Raw genomic sequence first — 20,844 nt, 5'->3', positions numbered from 1 at the left:
TTACTTCCCTTCTGTTCCTTCCCAAGGTTTTCTGACTGATTCCAGGGCCTGTTTTCCATACTGAGATTGCAGTTTGTTGTTTGCCTATTAGAGAAGGGGGAAGATTTCATGTGCCTTCCATTCTTCTTGATCATTTTTTCAGGGCAAGTAGAAGCTGGACACATAAAACTTTTTTAGTTTTTGATCTAGACCACTGATAGTAACATTTTAATTTCTTTTGAAATCTTAAAACTTTAAATTTACTCCCAGTAGCAAAGCACCAACGCTCACAAATGCAGAATAAATTAGTGTTTGGGGAATGTGATTTCACTGTGAATAATGGTTCTTGGTAGGAGGGATTGCCATGGTGTAGTTGAGCCACTAAGCAGAAGTGTCTGTTCTACTGGTGTGCAGCAGGTGGAACTTGTCATCCTTGCACTTTCATAGTCATTTGGGGACAAAATACTTCCAAATCATCCTCATTTCAAGAGCTTCTACGGTATCGTTCTTTTTGTGTCTGAATTAGAGGATGAAATTTTCTGCACGTCTAAATTCTTGACTTAAATTCTTTATTGCTAACCTTTGTCCCTTTTGTTTCATAGGAGATGATACTTTAAAACTATGGGATATCAGACAATTTAAAAAGCCTCTTAATTCAGCGGAAAGACTGCCCAGCTTCTTTCCAATGTAAGTACTCTAATTTATTGCAGCTAGTAGAAATAGCAGTAGTTGTGCTGAACAGGAGGGAGTCTCTCAGAGTTCTCCTCCTCAGGTCTTACTAGGTTCATAACTGTGCAGGAAGGACTGCACAGGGAGGACTGTGCAATGAGGATTCTTTGCTATTCTAGGACTTCACATTGCTTTAAAAGATCTTGTATTTTTTGTGATAATTCATAGATAGCTTTGCTTGTGTTATGCAATTTTTCGGTCTCATATGTCTTCTGTCTAATTAGATTAGCAATTTTTCAGGAGGAGGCCAGTTCATTGCCTTATGTTTGTGTAATGAGATATATAAGTAACCCTCATTCTTATTTGGTCTATGACTAATAGAAAACGAGCTGGATTGAAAAGTAGACATAACATGAAGGTGCATGGTATGAATTCAGGTTATGATGTTAGAAGTGCTGATGACTCTGTTCTTTAAGACTAAATACTATACTGTACTGCATAGTGCTATGTATTGCATTTAATATTTTTACTGGTATTACCTGCATTTCTACAGCTGGAGTACAGCTAAATCCATCACTAAAGGACAGTTTATACTTTTGAAATAAGATCTTAGAAAGGCAGGTCATGGACAACTGAACCTTGACTGCAATTTGTAGCATAAAGGAAAAGCAAACATACAAACATTTTTGGCCACTGTATAAACACACTGCCTTGCATCATTGAAGACTGTATCATCGCAAAAACATATTTCATGATTGATTTATTTTTTTACTTAAGGATGATAACCAGATTTGAAAATAGTTTTGTTTGTTTGTTTCTCATGTTGAAAAGTTTACAAGACTTTTGAGTGGAGGATAATTTTGTTGGAAGGAGAGGTTTTTATTGGATCTGCCAGTTTTGTACATTCTGTGCACAGCTGTAATTGTACATGTGAACTGTGTCTGATAGTTACAGGTGACAGCTGACAAAAGATTTTTTTAAAGCTTTGTGCTGAAAGAATTAACAAATAGAAAGTTTAATTTTTCAGGAGTGTAATGTATATATAAGTTCCCTATAAGTTAATTATTGATTTGCCCAGTATGATGATTTGTTTTCTTCAACAGGACAGATTGTTGTTTCAGCCCAGATGATAAAATACTTGTCACAGGCACCTCTGTTAAGAAAGGTGGTGGCAGTGGGAAGCTTTTTTTCTTTTATCGGGAGACATTCCAGAAGCTGTATGAGATAGAAGTTACAGATGCGGTATGTATTTTAGGGTTTTTTTGCCAGCTATTCAAAATATGAATGAAATCATATTCATATGTTTTTTCTCCCTTATGTGGGTAATGACCCACTATAACTACTGCAATTTCTCTACTTCATATTTAAGTATCTCATATTTAAAAGATAAAAGTGGAGTGGCCTGAATAGGTGCTATTCTTTCAATTAAAAAAAATAAAATCTTGGGACAAGGTGTTTAAGCAGTAGGAGATCCCTGCTTTGGTGTTACCATTGTGTTTCTCAAGGATTTCTGTAAACCCTTCTAGATCTGTGAAGTGAGGCATGAATCCTGGAATTCTTACATGTTTGTGCTGTTTACTCCACTCCATGGTGAAATGCCATTTTGTGACAAAACTGCTCTTTGTTGCTGACACTAGGCTTGTGCTTACTATAGAATGTATTTCAATGGACTCTAGCTCGTGTAAATGCAACAATTTTGTGGCAAAAGGAAGGCATCATGAGGAATCCCTCCATCAAAAATACCATTCTCACCAGTAGTATGAAAACCTAAAATTGTGAATCTGTGATAATATCATAGTTGACAAAAGGTCCTTTCACTCTTGTGGTGTACACAAGTAAGCTAATATATTAAAACAAATCAGATTGGGAGAAATTGAAACAGAATTGACATTGCTTTAGTATCTCTATAAGTTTCTCTCAAAAAGGAGAGGTAGATTTCTGTTGTCTGGCCATACATTGGTACGATTAGGTCCCATTAGTTGTTGCAGTCTACCAGATAGCAATTTTGACACTTTTTGTTTCAGGATATTGTTTTATCTTTCTGCGCTTTACTTAACCCAACACAGCTGTCTTTACTTGCACAGCAAACCAAAACCCATTGTGCTGGAGATAATTTATACGGAATTTTCGTTTGTATTTACTTTTATTTTCAAATCCCATTTTCTCTTCTAATTCATCCCAAAGCAAAATCTGCCTAGATGAACGTTATATCCATCATTTCTGTGGCAGCAGTTATGCAAATAAAAAATGCAGAATCCATGTTGAAGCAGAAAGCCTGTGTTTTTTCTGGATGGGAAAAAAAACCCTGTTTTTATTTTAAACATACATTCTAAATACAGTTTTTATATGACATTGGAAGTTTTATTTGATAATAAAGAATTTCTCCAAAGATAGCTTAAGTTAGATTTTAAATTTTTGTCTTATGGAACATACCAAACCTCAACTCAGGAGGATTTTGGTTTTCTGATACAAGTATTATAATCAACTATTTATAACCTTTTTCTGAGAGAAAGCATGAATGCCTCGGTATCCCCTCTGAAACTTCATGACAGAGGAAAGGAAAACAACTACATAAGATGAAGTGCAAGAAGTAGATTGTTGCAGGAGCTCTTCTGTCCTTGGGCACAGGAAGCAAAATAGCTTAGCAATTGCATTCACATGAATTTGGACTCCTTAGAGCTAAGTGTCTGGATTTGGCCATGATGGCATCTCCATTTACTGGTGTGAAGCTGCTGACAGCATACAGAAACTTCACTTGAGCTTTAAGACTGGAAGAATGAAACACTTGTCAATGGTGGATCCTTTCCCTCTGCAAGAAATGAAATAGTGATAATTACTGCTCACCAAGCTACCTGTTTTATGTTCAAAGGAAATATTTTCATTTGGTAACTTTGTCTCCCATAAAAATGGTTCTTTGATTCTCGGAAATAGAGGGTCTGTTTACCTCCTGGGATACATAATGCTACAGGAGAGTCCAGAAAAGATTGTTTTGCTATCATTTTCTCTCAAAATCAAGAGATAAATTTCTGTTCTTCTCTGCTTCAAAATGCAAAAGAGAGATGTAGCTGAGAACCAAAAGTAGGAAATTGTTGGAAAAACAAAAGTAGGGGTCAGTAAGCAACTTCACTGGGGCCACTAACGTAGTAAACTTTTAAGTATATGTACAAATCTCAGCAGGTTCATAATTTCATACTATAAATTTATATAGGTGTTGACATTTATATGGTACTTTTTAAGACTGTAGTAAATTACTTTTGTCTATAGAGTTTTAGTGCTGCTGTTTTTCTTCATTTGTAGTTCGAAAATTTAAGACCGTCATTCTCCTGCTTTGAGTATAATGGATCAAATTAAAATAGTGGAAATAGTAGGTGAAGAATTGAGACTTTTAAATGCTGATCTTACGATATTATTTTCAAAGAGTCAGCACTAATAATATGTCTACAATCAGTCTGTCTAGCTTCCAACTTCAGCACTACACATCTAAGCTAAGTATATCAGCCTGAATCTAAAGGAAAAATTACCCTAAGTGGTGTTACAAAATTAAAGCAGTATATTTTTTCAAGATCTTTTTATTTCTTTCAGCTTTTTCATTAGTGTTCTTTTCTGGTTCTTCTCAAATTTCAGTGTTTGATGAAATATAAACACAAAAAGGCATACTAAAAACAAAAGAATTTTCAAGAAGCTGGCTTTTGTATTTTATGAGCAGTACATGCTGTTTGTTGGAAAAATATAAAATGGTAGACTTGGTCTATAAATTGGTAGATTAGTATCTTGTGTGTAGTTTATCATAGCGTTTTTTCAGCAGTGCAGTAATGACTTGCTTTCTATAGACTGCTTTCTTAGTTTCCATTTTCTTTTTATACTCTCTCAAAAATGCAGATAGCAGTTAGTATAATCAAAGATAAACACATAATGTTGTCTAAGACTTCAGTTTGTCTTCTGTAACTAAATAACCTACTTTACCTTTTCTATGTTATCTAATGCTTAAATATGTAATTTCAATGTTTCTATTTTTGATTTTTTGGGCATTGTATAGATGAAGCTACACTATGCCAGTATGTGTAATAAAAGCACAAACGCACCAACATCTATCTCTGCAAAGAGCTTTATGTGCTCTCATTCCTTATGAAAATAATTTCAGTGATTTCAGTTGGATTTAGTCCAAATTGCTAAAGAAAAAGGGCATCATTAGTCATTTATTTCAAGTATAAAATGAAAATAATAAGACTTTTTGCGGGTAAATGTATACCAGTTTAGTGGTAGAAAATATATAATCAGAATAACAGAAAATCTACTGAGAAGAGAAAACAAACTGTTTAAGTGTTACTTTTTTGATTTCACAGGGATCTTATAAAGGAAATGGTGGTAAGCTTAGAAAATTGAAAAACACTAAAGAGCAGTAAACATTATCTTAAACCTCCTTGGTAAATAGCCAGTGCAATTGGCCTGTGAATGAACCTAGGGGGTAATGGGAAAATATTTAATGGGAATGTTTGACCAAAGCTGTGTCTGGCATTCCTTTCCATCATACCACACAAACCTTTTTTCACCTTTTCTTTCAAGTTTTCATGGGAAAACCTATTACTGTTTCAGAGCTGCTGGAGTGAAACCTTGCGGTTTACTAATGGACTAACAGTCTGATTAGTCTCTGTTGTTGTGGCTGGGTATAGAATATTAATTGGCTTCTCATTTCATGTAGTAGGTTTTTTATTTTGTGTGGTGGTTTGTTTTATTATTTACCCCCAGTTACAACCCATGGCTAAACTAGTGACAGTATCGTGTTCATGGCTGAATGCCATCCCACCATGTAGGCATTGGGACTTCTGTAGAACTCAAGCTTCTTGGGTTAATAGCAGTACTTTTTGAAGAAAAACTAAATAAATGTCAGAAGTGGTGCAGACCACGGGCTCCATCTCTGGCCAGTAGCAGTGTGCTGGCAGGAGGAGGTATGATCAGGGAAAATACACAATGGTGCTTCTCTGAGCATCCTGTTCTGCCTTAACTTAGAGATACCTTGATGCAGACAGAATTTTACAATTAATAGCACTGAGTGCATTTTTTTTTTTTCCCATGATTTTATCAAAGAGTGAAAGTACCCATGTGCAGGTAACTGTCAGTATCATTTACTTACTGCAGATTAGATGAAAACTCGGGTGTGAGAGCTCCTGCCTCTCCTGCTCTGGTAAGGAAGCTGATGCTCTGCATGCGGTACTTGGGCCGTGTTCTGACTCAGTGTCTACAGGTGTGATTGGGCATTATCAGGGTTTTTTACTGTAGCCATAGTTACGTGTGCTGAACTGTAGAGAATTCCTCTCTTTCTAACAAGAACCGAACTTTAAAAAATCCTGTTATGCACATGCAGCTTTTTCATAGATTTTCTGTTTCTCTTTCTTCTATCTTGACAGTATTATCTGTGAACCATTCTTTTGCTATCACCTCAAATATCCACAAGAAAGTGTTTGTATTAACCTTTCTCAATTTGAGCATTTGAAGCATATTTTGTGTGAAAGATTTATAATTGCGTGCAGAACGTTTCTTCACTCCATTTGGATGGATGAGGAGACTAAAACAGATGTCAGGAAATGTAGCTGCCAGAAGAGGGGTAGAAAGTGTGTGCACAGAACCTCAGAGGCCGTTTCTTGTTCTTCAGGTAGTATGACAGGAATGAAGACCCATAGCTGCTTTGGGATGAGACCTCATCTTTTGGGATGTCTGTAACTGCAACTCTTTTTCTGGAGTAGAAGGAAGATTTCATTGTCAGATGCAAGTCAGGGAGGGTTTATTCAAAATTCTTGGTTTGGTTATGCAAGTATGAGATCTTCGTGGGAACCAGTTATAAATACCTAGTGTATGGGAAATGGAGTTGGGTACACAACATTTCCCCCAATGTCAGTTTAATTTAAAATAGCTGTGGATAGCCACTTGAATCACTCTCACATGCCTGTCATTCACTTGGCTAGTTCAAACAGATCACCCAGTAGTTATCCTTATTACAGACAAGATTGATTTTGGCAGCAGTAAAGCAGTCATTTTCCCCATATGGAAAGGAGTAGTACACCCCGTTACTGTCAAGCAAGAGTGGGCACTGAAAAAGAAAAAAAAAAAAAAAAAGAAAAGTTGCACAATTGTAGAAATTGCTAATTTTAAATGAAAATGTAAATAATTATTAAATTTAAATATGAGCCAAGGTGATGAGATTGTGTACATTATAAAATGAGATACGCAAGTTTTTAAAATATACTGCAGGTTTTTGTAGATAAGCAACAGTCCAAAACCATAGATTTGTGGTTGTTTTGGGAAACCTCTTTCTGTTAGGAGGATTCTTCAATATTGTCTTAGTTTCTCAAATATAGGCAAAAGTTAAATTATTAAATACTTCTGAAAATACCTCTAAGGGATGTTTCAGGAAGGTCTTCTGCGACAAGCTATAAATAAAGCTTCTTTTTAGATTAAAGAGTGAAAAGGAAAGAAGGAATACGGAATATGAAACTTCCAGCATCCTTAAAGGAACAATTATGCTGCGTTCTTACCCATTAACACGTTTGACAGCGTTGAGGTTGCTTAAGGAGGGGGAAAAAAAAAAAAAAAAAAGAAAAGTTGCACAATTGTAGAAATTGCTAATTTTAAATGAAAATGTAAATAATTATTAAATTTAAATATGAGCCAAGGTGATGAGATTGTGTACATTATAAAATGAGATACGCAAGTTTTTAAAATATACTGCAGGTTTTTGTAGATAAGCAACAGTCCAAAACCATAGATTTGTGGTTGTTTTGGGAAACCTCTTTCTGTTAGGAGGATTCTTCAATATTGTCTTAGTTTCTCAAATATAGGCAAAAGTTAAATTATTAAATACTTCTGAAAATACCTCTAAGGGATGTTTCAGGAAGGTCTTCTGCGACAAGCTATAAATAAAGCTTCTTTTTAGATTAAAGAGTGAAAAGGAAAGAAGGAATACGGAATATGAAACTTCCAGCATCCTTTATGCACAGTTGATATAGGATTGCAGTATTTCTTTCCTTGACCTCAAACGATATCATTTACTATTTATAAGGTGCAGTAATACAGTAAAGGGCTTTTCCACTGTGGCCCATTTCACTAAGATTTAAAGCTTTTGAATTTAAGAAAAATAAATTCTTTAAACTTATAGAAGAGATCCTCATGCTACTTTGGGTGGGTTTTTTTTAAGCCATTTATTTTATTTGAAAGGAAAATCCACATTTTCCACAATAAGGAAGTAAATACAATATCTAAGGTCCAGTAAGTTTTTGTGCTGATTAAAGTTTTAAAATATATATTGTATAAAAGGTGAATCACAGGAATCTGTTATCTTTTATAGAGAGGTTAGTTGTAATTTTTTATTCTCTGCTTTCATATATGTAAAGACAATGTGGCCCCTCCCTTCATATATCCTGCAGCAGCATGTACTTTGTTTTAGGGGAGCTGTCACTAGAGGTTTGAGATACGCAGGAGAAATAAACAGTGCAGGTTCCCTCACTGAAATGGAGAGTCAGGGTGTAATGGAGATCGGAGGTGTATGTGAAGGTTGTCTGCCTTAGTTCTGCAACATACTGTCATGAAAGTGCGGCTGTAATTTTAATAGAGCGGGTGTTTGAAAATGCCCTACCTTGCATTTACAAGGAAAACGGTTTGCCACCTTGATTAAGTTGCTTTTTCCATGCATCAATAAAGGAGGGTGTTGTTCAGTGGCTCAATTCACTTCTAAGAATATTTTTTATAGCTGTATACCTTGAAAGATAAGTGATACAGCATTGCTGTCCATATGTTCTATATTGAGATGTTGTTTTAAATTATTGGCCTCTGAAAAAGTTTTTAGGATATTTCTGTTTTCCACATAGAAAATTGTAAATTTTATCAATTTCTGGTGCCTTTTCTATTGAATGCTTCCACACATTTTCTAAGTCATGTTTCACAAGGGAAAAACATTAGTGTTGTTTCCTCTACTACTGCATTCTCATGAGTATTTTAAATCTAATGATAGCAGGTCACTGCATTCTAGATATTCCCTAACCTCCCACCTTATTTATTGTAGTTGGCTCTTTTCCTTGGAAGAGCTCCAGGGGAATCTCAAACCTGAAGATTTTTGCAATTGGGGTTTAAAGTAGATTTTAAATGTAATATTAGTATATTTTTATTGTATAAGCAGCCGTTTTTTTGGATCAGAGCATGCATAGTATCAACATATGAGTGTTAACCATGTTTTTGCTCAAAAGAAGAAACAGGGTGGAAGCAAACAGATAGCATTTGTTGTTCAGTTTCACAGACATTTGGAAACGGCATAGTTCTAAATCCGTTATTTAGCACTTTTAAAAAATAAAGACACAGCAGTTTTGTAAGAGCTACTCAGTCTACGTTTTTTTTCCCCTCCTCTGGTCGATGGGTGCATCCAAGAGGCAGAGCAGCCTTTCCCACGTGCAGCAGCCTGGCAGGCCAAGTCGTTGGCTTTTGGATCACCACTGTGCTCTAAGACACCAGCAAAAAGAGATTATGGAGTGGGCAGTGGGAATTAGTGTTGTCTCTGAGCAGCATTGTCTTTCAGTGGTTCTCAAGGCAGAACTTCTGTTGTTCTTGAAGGGGAGCAGACGGTTAATGTAGCTGCTGTTCCATGTAGATTTTCTGTAGAGAAGTCAAGGTGACTGTAGGAGAAGGAAAGACCTATCTATAAAGCAGCCTTTCCTTACCATCCTGACTGTACCAGTTGATTTTACTTTCCGTTCTCCATGTCGACCACCATGATTAATGATCCTTGATTTTAGTGGTGTTTCTGAAGGTAAGATTGCCATTAGCTTCAGATTAGAATATTGTTTCTGATTTTTTAAATTTCTCCTTTAAATTCCAGTTGCATAGTGTTGGAAAGAAAATATCTTTGTACATTTGGGAAAAAATGTGTTGGTATGTTTCCTTATAACTCCTTTAGGCATGTTTCTGAACTTTATATAGAGTATGAGGGAATGAAAGGGAGGAAATGTTTCCTTTTGACTTTGAGGTGTCGAAGACGGGCAGGAGTCACTCTGCTGCCTGTAAGTTTGAGTGCATATGGACCTTTTTTGCAGCCCAGCATCATGACATTTTTATTATATAATGAAGGATTTTCCTCTCTTTTACCAAGTGGTGTATGCATTCTTACTTGGATATATTTCATAAGCAGCTGCAGAGAAGTTTTCACATGTTAACTGTGGACCCCTTCAAACGTGTCCATGAAGACTTGTACAAAGGCTTGATTTGTATCCCCTGTACAGCAGTCTAGTATCTGGAGTTTCTAAATGGTTCCACACCTTCATTATGAAATGGGAAAGCTTAATATCCTTCCTAATTAAAGAAATTGTTTAAAAGAGGCAGTAGCCAAATAGGGATAGGGAACAATCGTTGAAGTTGAAAGGTTTTGTGGAAATGAGAAGCTGTCTCTAGCTGTTAGCATCAAGATATTTTCATGTCTTGTTTAAAGATGTAACTATCCTTTGAAATCAGTAACGGGGTTTTTTTTTTTCTGAAATAACTTCGTACATTTCCCTGCTCTTTTGGGAAGTTGTATCACTAAAGTCAGATGGACTTAAAGTTGTGCAAGTTCCAGAAATTCCAGCAGATCAAGCTGGAAGGCACACTGAGATTCGATCCTTCATTCCAGCACAAGCTTGAAATTGCTTACCCCTCTCAAATATAATGTAATATAACTGTAGGCTTAGGTAACAGGTAATGTTAATTTGAAAGATAATTGCCGTTTCTCTAAAAAACATACAAATAAGTTAGGTTCCCCAAGTAACATTACTTAATTATGTTTTAAGTTTTTATATGTTTAAAAGATACTGCATTGCACAAGCAGTACTTCACCATGAATGTGTAGGGGTTTTAAAAGAGAAAAGACAGAATAGATGTGCCAAATAAACCAGTTGCATGTGTATGTGCACTGATTTTGACATACTGGTTTCTTTTTTTTTCAGCAATGTTGGAATTTGTAAAAATTACAGTTAAGATAAATATTCAGTTCAGTCAGAAAAGTCCAATTTGGCCACTGGTGTGGTGACCTGTCCTTAAAGAGTCCACGACCATGTTCAGAATGTCATTTTACACGTTCACTATCTTCCCTGCTGACATGCCACTTATCTAGCTGTCTGGACAGCCAAGTGCAGCAAATCCCAGCAGCGCTGTTCAAACAGAGCCCATCACATACCGTCATGGCCACTGAAGCAAAGCTTGCACATAGGAAAGAGAGAAGGTTTGTTTAATTTTTTCTTTTCTTAACTGAAAATATTTTCTTAGAGCAGCAGCAGTTGCTGTCACTTTTTTATTGTATGGCTTCAGAACAGATTCTGAAAGAATTATTTATTAGATTGTAGGTTAGGAAAGGGGTAAGCAAAAAGGGCAAACGTAGGCTGTGTTTGTTTCTGGTTTATCCCCATTCAGTTTTTAAGTATCTCCAGAGCTAGACCTGATCTTTCAAGCTAGGATTCTAAAGATTTGTTGGACTGTTGTAGCAGTTTTTATCTGCTGTATTCTTTCTATGCTAGGAGTATTTAATTTGGCTTCCACTCTCCTTTATCCTTGAACTGGAGAGTTTTATGTAAGTAGCACAACATGTTGTAACATAGATCATCATTAGTTTTCTGTTTTTCTTATATAGTTATTTTGGCCACTGTAGGCTTCAGGGATTCACCTGACCAAATATAGATGTCTACAGCTGATCCAGTCACCCTAGGCTCCTTTTCTAATCAACAGAGAAAAATAAACACATCCAGACTGTGATTTTATCTCATCCTAAAATAGATATCTAAAATAGGTTAGATGGAGGCCACTGTAAAATGCTTATTTCTCTCCATTAACTATAAAGGGAAGTGAAAGTCTGTAGGCATTTAAAGAGTAGACCTCTAAAGATTAGAAGTTAGACATCTTAAGTTTTTTGAGGTAAGTCTTACCTAAGATCTTCACTTCCCTCCATTGGTGCTGATTTTCCCCTGCTAAAGCACTGGGACATTTCATCTCTTGTGCTCTGACCTTGCCAATAGCAAAGTAGGAGACAGTGGGTTACTTTTGCAGTCATTTCTATTGATTTAAGGATTTATGACCGTAGGCAATTTACAGGAGAAAAGCCTGCCACTCTATGAAAGGATTGTGCTAGCCGAGGGTCAAGTCTATGGTCTGTTACTTGCACCTGACTACCGAACATAACTGCCAAAACATCATCATTTTCACTTTAGGATTCCAGAACTTTATCTAAATTTTAACAAACTTTTATTTTAAAACAGTAGAAACATCACATGAAGGAAACATCAAATCCCCATGAATTCTTCATTCAGCAGTTAAGAGATGTGTGAAAGTTTAGGATTAGCATGTTTCCTCTCCATTTTCAGTATTTATCTGAAATTAGCAATTGGTTTGGTTTTTTTTTTTCCTAGTGGTTATTTGCAAGGAACTCACTTTTGCTTTTTCCAGTTGACAAGTGAGATGTTGGCTGCACACTCACCACAGAGATGGAATGAATACCAGCTGTATGTCAGCATCATTCCACCCTCTCATTGTAGTTTTCTGTAGGTGTGGAAGTAGATAGATGCAACTTCTCCATTTACCAGATTTGTTTGCCTGTACTGTTTAAACAGTTTTCGCTAATAGTGATGGGAGCAGACATGAATTTAGTGAACTTAGACCTAAAAGTCTGATGGCTGCAGATAACTGAATAATCAGTTCTGGCATTTTGAAGCAAATGTATAAGCAGGCTGAGAGTCAAGGACTATCAGACAAAGGCTGTACCTGAAATGAAGAGAAAGGAAAATGGAAAAGGTTTATTCTAATAGTACATAACTGGTATGGAAGGATGTCTGTCTTCTTCCCTTATGTCAGGAGGAGTTTTACTAATGAACTTGAAAAAGCTGATACATTACCATGCAATATCTGAAATTACACTTCACATTAAAGAAAAATGCATGGTATTTAACCTTAAATCTTAACTGTCTTTAGGAAGAAGGAAGGGAAGAAAACAATGCCTGATTGAGATGCAGTAAGAGCTCCTGGAGGAGAGAGAAGAAATTAAAGCATCATCATAAAATATGGCTCCTCTAATTGTCTAATTTACTTTTCATTTAGTAGTAGCAAGGAAAGTGTATAGCCGCATTGACCTAAGTACAGAAATGCATCATGATTCCTATTTATGTCAAACATATGAAAATCCTTGGAATTTTTTGGGAAATGGTGACACTTGATATCATACCAGTCTTGCAGCAAATTATGACCTCTATATTCCATGAGATCAGTATATGTATACACACATATGTGTCTCTTTAAAAAAAATTTTGCTGACCACAAAAGATTGAGTATTATCTTGGGGTTTGTATATATATAAAGGTAGTTACATTTTGTTGGATATCAGTCAAAGTTTCAACTGAAATGTGAAAAATAAGAAAGCAATGCTTTTGTACAGCTTCAGCTCACAGACATGTAAAATGTTAGTATAGGAATACAAGAAGACAGCAACGGAGGGAAACCTTGATTTTCCCTGGCTCTCTTGCAGCAGAGTGAAAGAGGATAAAGGTGAATAATACTTTCAAGATACATTCTTTATATATCCTCTCTGTTTATTCTGTTACATAACAGGCAACCTTACATTTTGGTAGATTCAAAGGATACTAGTGAGTTTAAGTGATTTCTCATGCTCTGGAATGCGGCAGAAAAATATTTTAGGCATAAGAATTAACATTTATGGGAAAGCTCTACATACTCTATAATATGTAGGCACTAGGAATGTTTGCTGTATTTGCTCAGGGTTTTTTTCTTAATGTGGTTTATCTGTGTTTTCTGTAGTGCATCAGTCCAAAGATTCTCGCAACCCCCATAATCTCTACCAATCTCTCTTCCCAATGTGAAACATCTCTAACCCTTCCTAGTCCCTCTTACTACAATTTCTTAACCTTTCTTTCCCTTCCTGCTTCCAAACTGTGCTGACCCCCCTGAGACTGCTCTTCCCATCCTGGATCTGCTCTATTCAAGGTGTAAAACTGAATATTGTTACCTGAAGCACGGGCCAGGGATCTGAATTTTGCCTTCGTTGCTGCAGTTTTGAGCCATCTTTATAAGCAAAGATCCAGAAGAATTCTTTCAATCCTTGACATCTGTAGTTTTATGACCCTACCAGCTTCATGGTTTCATCTTAGGGGTAAATTTTCCATTCCTATGCCACAAATCATTTTAATCTTTTCTTGCTGACCTTGTAAAATGCCCTCTCTGCATTGTTTACTCCCATCAGGGTGTTACCCAAGTGCTCTGGACAGTTTCAGTTGAGGTAATTAGCTTTTACTTGCCGAGAAATCTGCTTCAGTTATTCTTCACTTTGCCTGGAAACACAGGGGTGTATTTCTAGGCCGGAATACATGTCCCATTTTGTGTTACAGAAAATTTTGTTTCAGGCTTCAGTTTCTCATTTCAAGGCACCTCTGTTAAATCCCATCAAAGCTCTGTTAGGTGCACAGTACCAGCAAAGCCATGTGTGTATTTGCCTAGTGAGCTAGCCCAGATGGAGAATAACCTCAGAGAAAAATTATTTGGTGTGGTTTAGTGTTTACCTGCAGCAGCAGCTCTGCTTATATGATACAAAGGGAACCACAGGTGAGACTACTTGTGAACCACACCAGAAATGCACATGAACTGGGACTGCACATGTGTCAGAAGAAATGCAGGTGGAATAGCACACAAGGGAATAGCGATATCATCACTTTTGCCTGCCACCTTTCTATGTATTTATGAGTTTTATGGTTTAAGATTACCACATATTATTTAGCTTTTAAGTTATTATAGGTAAAGCTTTCTAAAACTGGAGTTTATTTTAAAAGAGATGGGTGTCTGAAGGGAGTATAGTGCTTAGTTTAAAAATAAAGTAAAAATTACGTATTGTTTGGGTAATTAACATTTTCTATTTAAAACAGTATTATAGCAACTTTAGGAAAAGGTATGGCTAGTTTCAAGAACAATCAGTAATATGTTCTTATTTTTATGTGGCAGTTGTTTAAGAAAATAAACATTTTCATCCAGATTGCCAGAATAGGTGTCTTAATTGTGTAGGTAATTTTTAGTGGACTTTCAGTTTAAATCAGTGTTACAAGACAACCTGTTACCTGAAAATAAGACAAATGCTATCAGTAATACCCACTGAATCTGTTCTAACCTCTTTCATAGTGACAATGAAGAAGGTAAATTTGGAGTGTTTCTGTCAACATTTTTAATATTTTTCCTGCCTGACTTAACAAAATTATTTTCACAATCTTTTTCCAGTATTTCCAAATGCAGGCTACTGTGTTTGTATATGCAATAGACATTGCCAAAGGCTTTTCAGATTGATTTCATTTGAAAAACTCAATGCTTTTGCAACAGCAAAAGTACCAAACAGCTTTTAAATTGTTACTAGTAATCGTCTTTTGTAAGTGCTGTCATTTCAGATCTTACGGTCACAAAGCTGGCCACATCAGTTCCATGGATAAAATTATTTTCAGGATTTTTAAGGCTTCCAGGACTTCCATGACTTCCATGGAAGGCTTCCATGACTTCTGAAAGGCAGACTTTGGCCTGCTTAGGAACATGGTTGAGAGTGTCTCCTGGGAGACAGTCCTGAAGGGCAAAGGTGCCCAGGAAGACTGGTCATACTTCAAGGAGGAACTCTCAAAAGCACAGGAGAAGGCCATCCCCAGGTCCCATAAAACGAGCAGATCAGGAAGAAGACCAGTCTGGCTAAATAGAGGCCTTTGGCTGGACCTCAGGGAGAAAAGGAAAGTCTACAATCTCTGGAAAAAGGGCTTGGTTACTCATGAGCGATATCAAGGTGTAGTGAAGGTATGTAGGGGAAAAATTAGAAGGGCGAAAGCCCAAGCAGAACTTAACTTGGCTACCACAGTTAAAGATAACAAGAAGACTTTTTTTTCAGTATATCAATAAAAAAAAGGCAGGCTAGGTAAAATGTAGCACCACTGGTGAATGAGGTGGGTGCCTTGGTGGTGGAAGACGCAAAGAAAGCAGAGCTGCTGAATGCCTTCTTTGCTTTGAGGTGCTGTCATTTCAGATCTTACGGTCACAAAGCTGGCCACATCAGTTCCATGGATAAAATTATTTTCAGGATTTTTAAGGCTTCCAGGACTTCCATGACTTCCATGGAAGGCTTCCATGACTTCTGAAAGGCAGACTTTGGCCTGCTTAGGAACATGGTTGAGAGTGTCTCCTGGGAGACAGTCCTGAAGGGCAAAGGTGCCCAGGAAGACTGGTCATACTTCAAGGAGGAACTCTCAAAAGCACAGGAGAAGGCCATCCCCAGGTCCCATAAAACGAGCAGATCAGGAAGAAGACCAGTCTGGCTAAATAGAGGCCTTTGGCTGGACCTCAGGGAGAAAAGGAAAGTCTACAATCTCTGGAAAAAGGGCTTGGTTACTCATGAGCGATATCAAGGTGTAGTGAAGGTATGTAGGGGAAAAATTAGAAGGGCGAAAGCCCAAGCAGAACTTAACTTGGCTACCACAGTTAAAGATAACAAGAAGACTTTTTTTTCAGTATATCAATAAAAAAAAGGCAGGCTAGGTAAAATGTAGCACCACTGGTGAATGAGGTGGGTGCCTTGGTGGTGGAAGACGCAAAGAAAGCAGAGCTGCTGAATGCCTTCTTTGCTTTGAGCTTCACTGCCAAAGCTGCCCCTCATGAATCCCAGAGGGAAGGTCTGGAAAGAGGAGGACTTTCCCTCTGTTGGGGAGGACTGGATTAGAGACCACTTGGCCAAACTAGATATCCATAAGTCCATGGGCCCTGATGGGATGCACCGACCTGATGGGAGTGCTGAGAGAACTGGCAGATGTTATTGCTGAGCCACTATCCATCATTTATGAAAGGTCTTGGAGAACAGGAGAAGTGCCTGAAGACTGGAAGAAGGCCAACATCACACAAGTCTACGAAAAGGGCAAGAAGGAGGACCCAGGGAACTACAGGCCAGTTAGTCTCACCTCTGTCCCTGGGAAAATAATGGAACGACTTGTTCTGGATGTCATCTCCAAACATATTGAAGACAGAGAAGTTATTGGAAGTGGTCAGCACGGATTTACCAAGGGTAAATCATGCTCGACCAATCTGATAGCATTCTATGATGTCATAACTAGATGGCTGGATGAGGGGAGAGCAGTAAATGTCATCTACCTTGACTTCAGCAAGGCTTTTGACACCTTCTCCAATAACATTCTCATTAGAAAATTAAGGAAGTGTGGGATAGATGAGGGGGGCAGTGAGGTGGGTTAAGTCCTGGCTGTGTGACAGAACTCAAGAGGGTTGTCATTAATGGAGCAGGGTCAAGTTGGAAGCCTGTAACCAGCGGTGTCCCCCAGGGGTCAATACTTGGCCCAGTCCTGTTCAACATATTCATCAATGACCTGGATGAGGGGACAGAGTGTATTCTCAGCAAGTTCACTGATGATACCAAACTGGGAGGACTGGCTGACACCCCAGAGGGCTGTGCTGCCATCCAGCGTGACCTGGACAGGCTGGAGAGCTGGGCAGAGAAGAACATAATGAGGTTCAACAAGGGCAAATGTAAGGTCCTTCACCTGGGGAGGAAGGCACCAATATAGGTTAGGGGTGGATCTTCTGGGAAGTACTACTGAGGAAAAGGATCTGGGAGTCCTGGTGGATGGCAGGATCTCCATGAGCCAGCCATGTGCCCTTGTCGCCAAGAGGGCCAATGGAATCCTGGGCTGCATAAGGAGAAGTGTGGCCAGCAGGTCAAGGGAGGTCATTCTCCCCCTCTACTCTGCACTGGTGAGGCCACAACTGCAATATTGTGTCCAGTGCTGGGCTCCCCAGTTCAAGAGAGACAGGAAACTACTGGACAGAGTCCAACGTAGGGCAACCAAGATGATTAAGGGATTAGAGCACCTCCCTTATGAGAAAAGGCTCAAAGAGCTGGGGCTCTTTAGCCTCGAGAAGAGAAGACTGAGGGGAGACCTCATCTATGTTTACAAGTTCCTAAAGGGTGGGTTGAGGGATGATGGAGCCAGGCTCCTTTCAGTGGTTTCCAGTGGTAGGATGAGGGCAATGAGCATAAGCTGGAACATAGGAAGTTCCACTCAAAAATGAGGAAGAACTTCTTTAGGGTGAGGGTGACAGAGCCCTGGAACAGGCTGCCCAGGGAGGCTGTGGAGTCCCCTTCTCTGGAGATTTTCAAGACCCACCTGGATGCAGTCCTGAGTGATGTGCTCTGGGCAATCCTGCTTAGCAGGGGAGTTGGACTAGATGATCTCTAGAGGTCCTTTCCAACTCTGTCAAATCCGTGAATCTGTGACTTAATGCTCCAAAGATATACTGTCTAGTCATTGCAGAAATATTTTTTTCAAATGTTGAAGATGTTTATGTGATGATACATTCTGCATTTTATCATTCTTACTTGTTATAAGACGACGTTATTTTCCATGTCCAAAGCTGAGACATGATCTGGAATTTTTTGGATTTTGGATTCTACATAAATTTGTCTTGTTTAGCTTTAAATGTTATAAGAAACAGGTTAAATCTTTCTGCATTGAAGATTTGAATCTAGAATTAGTTAACAGAAGCGGGTTTTTTGTCGTCCTGGTGTTCGTATTTTCTGAGTCTTTAAGCTGTTATAGACAGGATTTCCTTATAACCAGCACTTATGGTTAGTCAAGTCTTTTGTGCCAGGTTTTCCAAGAGCAGTGATAGGCAATATAATTCCCTGGTCTTTTACTTCTTTTACCTACTATGGAAGCATTTTGGTAAATGGAGTGAGAGCTTGCAGTTGGTTCTTAACTGCTGAGGTTATTGCTTCCAGCCTGAGCTTCTGTGTCAGGGGCAATTAAAACTGAAGTACCACCTTGTTTGTGTTGGGTTCCACTGCAGGGCAGAACCTTAAAATGAAGCAAGTTATTCTAAAAATGTGATTGTGGAGTGGAAAGTGTCCTTTCTATCTTCAGAGAAGCGGAAAGCGGCAGCAAGAAGCTCACAGATATTTGCATCAGACAAAAGCCCACTGCCAGCAGGTGGAGGGAGGCCATCCTTCTACACAGTACTGGTGAGACACATCTGTAGTGCTGGGTCCAGTTCTGCTCTCCCCAGTACGAGAGAGATATGAGCATGATAGATCGAGCCCAGTGAAGGGCTGCGAACGCGGTTAAAGGCTTTGCAGGTCTGGCACAGGAAGAAAAGCTGAGAGAGATAGGATCACTCAGCCTGGAGAAGAGGAGGCTCCATAGGGGTTCTTATGTATAAACACTTGAAGGGGCAGAGGAAGATGAAGCAGATAAAGCAAAGCTCAGTGGTGCCCAGTGACAGGGCAAGAGGCAATAGACACAAAACTAGTAACAGGAAATTCCACTTAAACGTAAGAAAATGGTTTAAGGGTTTTTTTGTTTGGGTTTTTTTTTATGGTGGGGGTGGTCATACAGGTTGCAAACATACAGGTGGGCAAACAGGTTGCCCAGAGAGGCTGTAGAGTCTCTGTCCTTCGAAATATTCAAAACCAAAATGGACAATGTCCTGAGCTACCTCTAGTAGATATTTGAAGCAGGGGAGTTGCATTAGGTGGTCTCCAGAGCTCTCTTCCAACTGCAGCCATTCTGTAATTGTTTAAAATTCAGTATCAGTAGGTTGGTGTCTATCTATGTGCATAGCTAGGCCAAGCCAGGAAAAAACTTTGTTTCCTACTATTAACTCACTTATTTGCCTGGAGAGCTGGGAGGTAGGACCTTCTTTGAGCTAGAATTTGATGTTTAGTGTTTCCAGTGATAAAGATGTCTACCTGAGTTATTCTAAGTGTAAACAGTAGAAAAGTTAGAAGCATCAAAGGATAAATGCTCCTTAAGAATTAGTTATTCTTGTAAGATAAGGAATCCCCTTTCCCCCTCAGTCCCAATATTAAGACCCAGTCTGCAATAATCCCTTTCTCTATAGTTGTTTAGAATTTTTACTTCTTTGATTATATAATTGGGAAAAATTATTAGTATTTAGTTCAGGAATTCAATGTTTTAAGCTTTTTAAAGTATTGCCTATTTCTAAACTAATCTGAAAATCTGCATAAGCAGTTTTTATTATTTCTTATGAAGTAGGTTTATATGCCAGTGGATTAATAAAATTACTTGCATGTTCAGAGCTTGTGTTTGTTCGGTTTTTAACAAATTATATTCTAGGGATATTTTACGTTTTCAGAAGATTTATAGGGCTGCATTTAATGGCAGTTTCTTTTGTCTGCTCTGGAGCACGTGTCATGGTGGATTTAAGTGTGCTGTGTATGTTTGACAAGTTAGAAATTTAGCAATCCCCATCAGTGCTGAGCCACACTGTCTCAAGCTTTGTTTTTGTTGGCAGGTATCCAGTACCATGCTATAAAATACATTTACTTGACAGTAGAAAGTGGAGAACCACATTAACTACAAAGTTTAAAAAGGCTGGCTAAACACGTGCAATAAATATTAATAAAAGAAAAGGCCACCCACCTTTGACCTTCAATACTTGTTATTAGCTTTGTGTGTTTTAGAGTTACTGTAGCATTTTGAGCTCTGCATAACAGTATGTGGCAATCTCTTATTTAAATCAAACGACTTATTAGCAACCCAGCATTGGTTATTTTGGTCACTTGTGGCAGGGATCATGGACATAATGCATTATTAGAATTCTACTTTGTACCTCAGAGTTACCTGTAAAAAGATTGTTGTCCTTTAGTTGTGTTGTAATCAGCAAGACAGGTTTATTTGTACCTTTAAGTAGCTGGGAAGGTATAATGTCCTATGTATATCTATTAAGAACGAGGAACCTTGTAAAGTATGGTCATATCACTCAATTTTTCTTCTTCAACAAGAACACAAAGCAGAAAAACAGCTCGGAAGAGAGTCATCCATCATCTTGTAGTAAAACGAAGTTCTGATTCATGGTAGCTGAATGGGCTTCAGATTTTTTTCAATATGTTTTATGTTATGTGCCTCACAACATTCAAAAAAATGGGATCTGGACCAAGCCAGAAATAGTATGGAACATGAAATGGGAGGTGATTCAGGAGTCATTAGAGCTGATACATAACCATTTTCTTCCAGAATAAATGGTTCTCATCTTCCAAGTTATAGGACTATATTACATCCCTAATTTTAGCTTTGGTGTATTTCTCTTGTAAGATGTTCGTGGTTGCCATTTTGTGGGGATTTCATGTGCTGTATTATGTGAAAA

At 38.0% G+C, this 20,844-nt stretch overlaps 1 protein-coding gene across 1 annotated transcript in view; it reads left to right on the top strand.

The window, feature by feature from the left end:
• The window catches only part of WDR70 (WD repeat domain 70), a 139,865-nt gene that overhangs the window by 103,010 nt on the left and 16,011 nt on the right, over positions 1-20,844 (top strand). Inside the window, exons 12-13 of the mRNA XM_014947564.1 lie at positions 582-666; positions 1,752-1,890. Of these exons, the coding sequence (XP_014803050.1) occupies positions 582-666; positions 1,752-1,890 (224 nt within the window). The remainder of the gene's footprint in view (positions 1-581; positions 667-1,751; positions 1,891-20,844) is intronic.

The sequence above is a fragment of the Calidris pugnax genome, unplaced genomic scaffold (assembly GCF_001431845.1).
Source record: "Calidris pugnax isolate Ruff unplaced genomic scaffold, ASM143184v1 scaffold156, whole genome shotgun sequence".
Lineage (NCBI taxonomy): Eukaryota > Metazoa > Chordata > Aves > Charadriiformes > Scolopacidae > Calidris > Calidris pugnax.
Note: the sequence above shows the minus strand (reverse complement) of the source record. Positions and strands in the feature narration are given on the sequence as shown.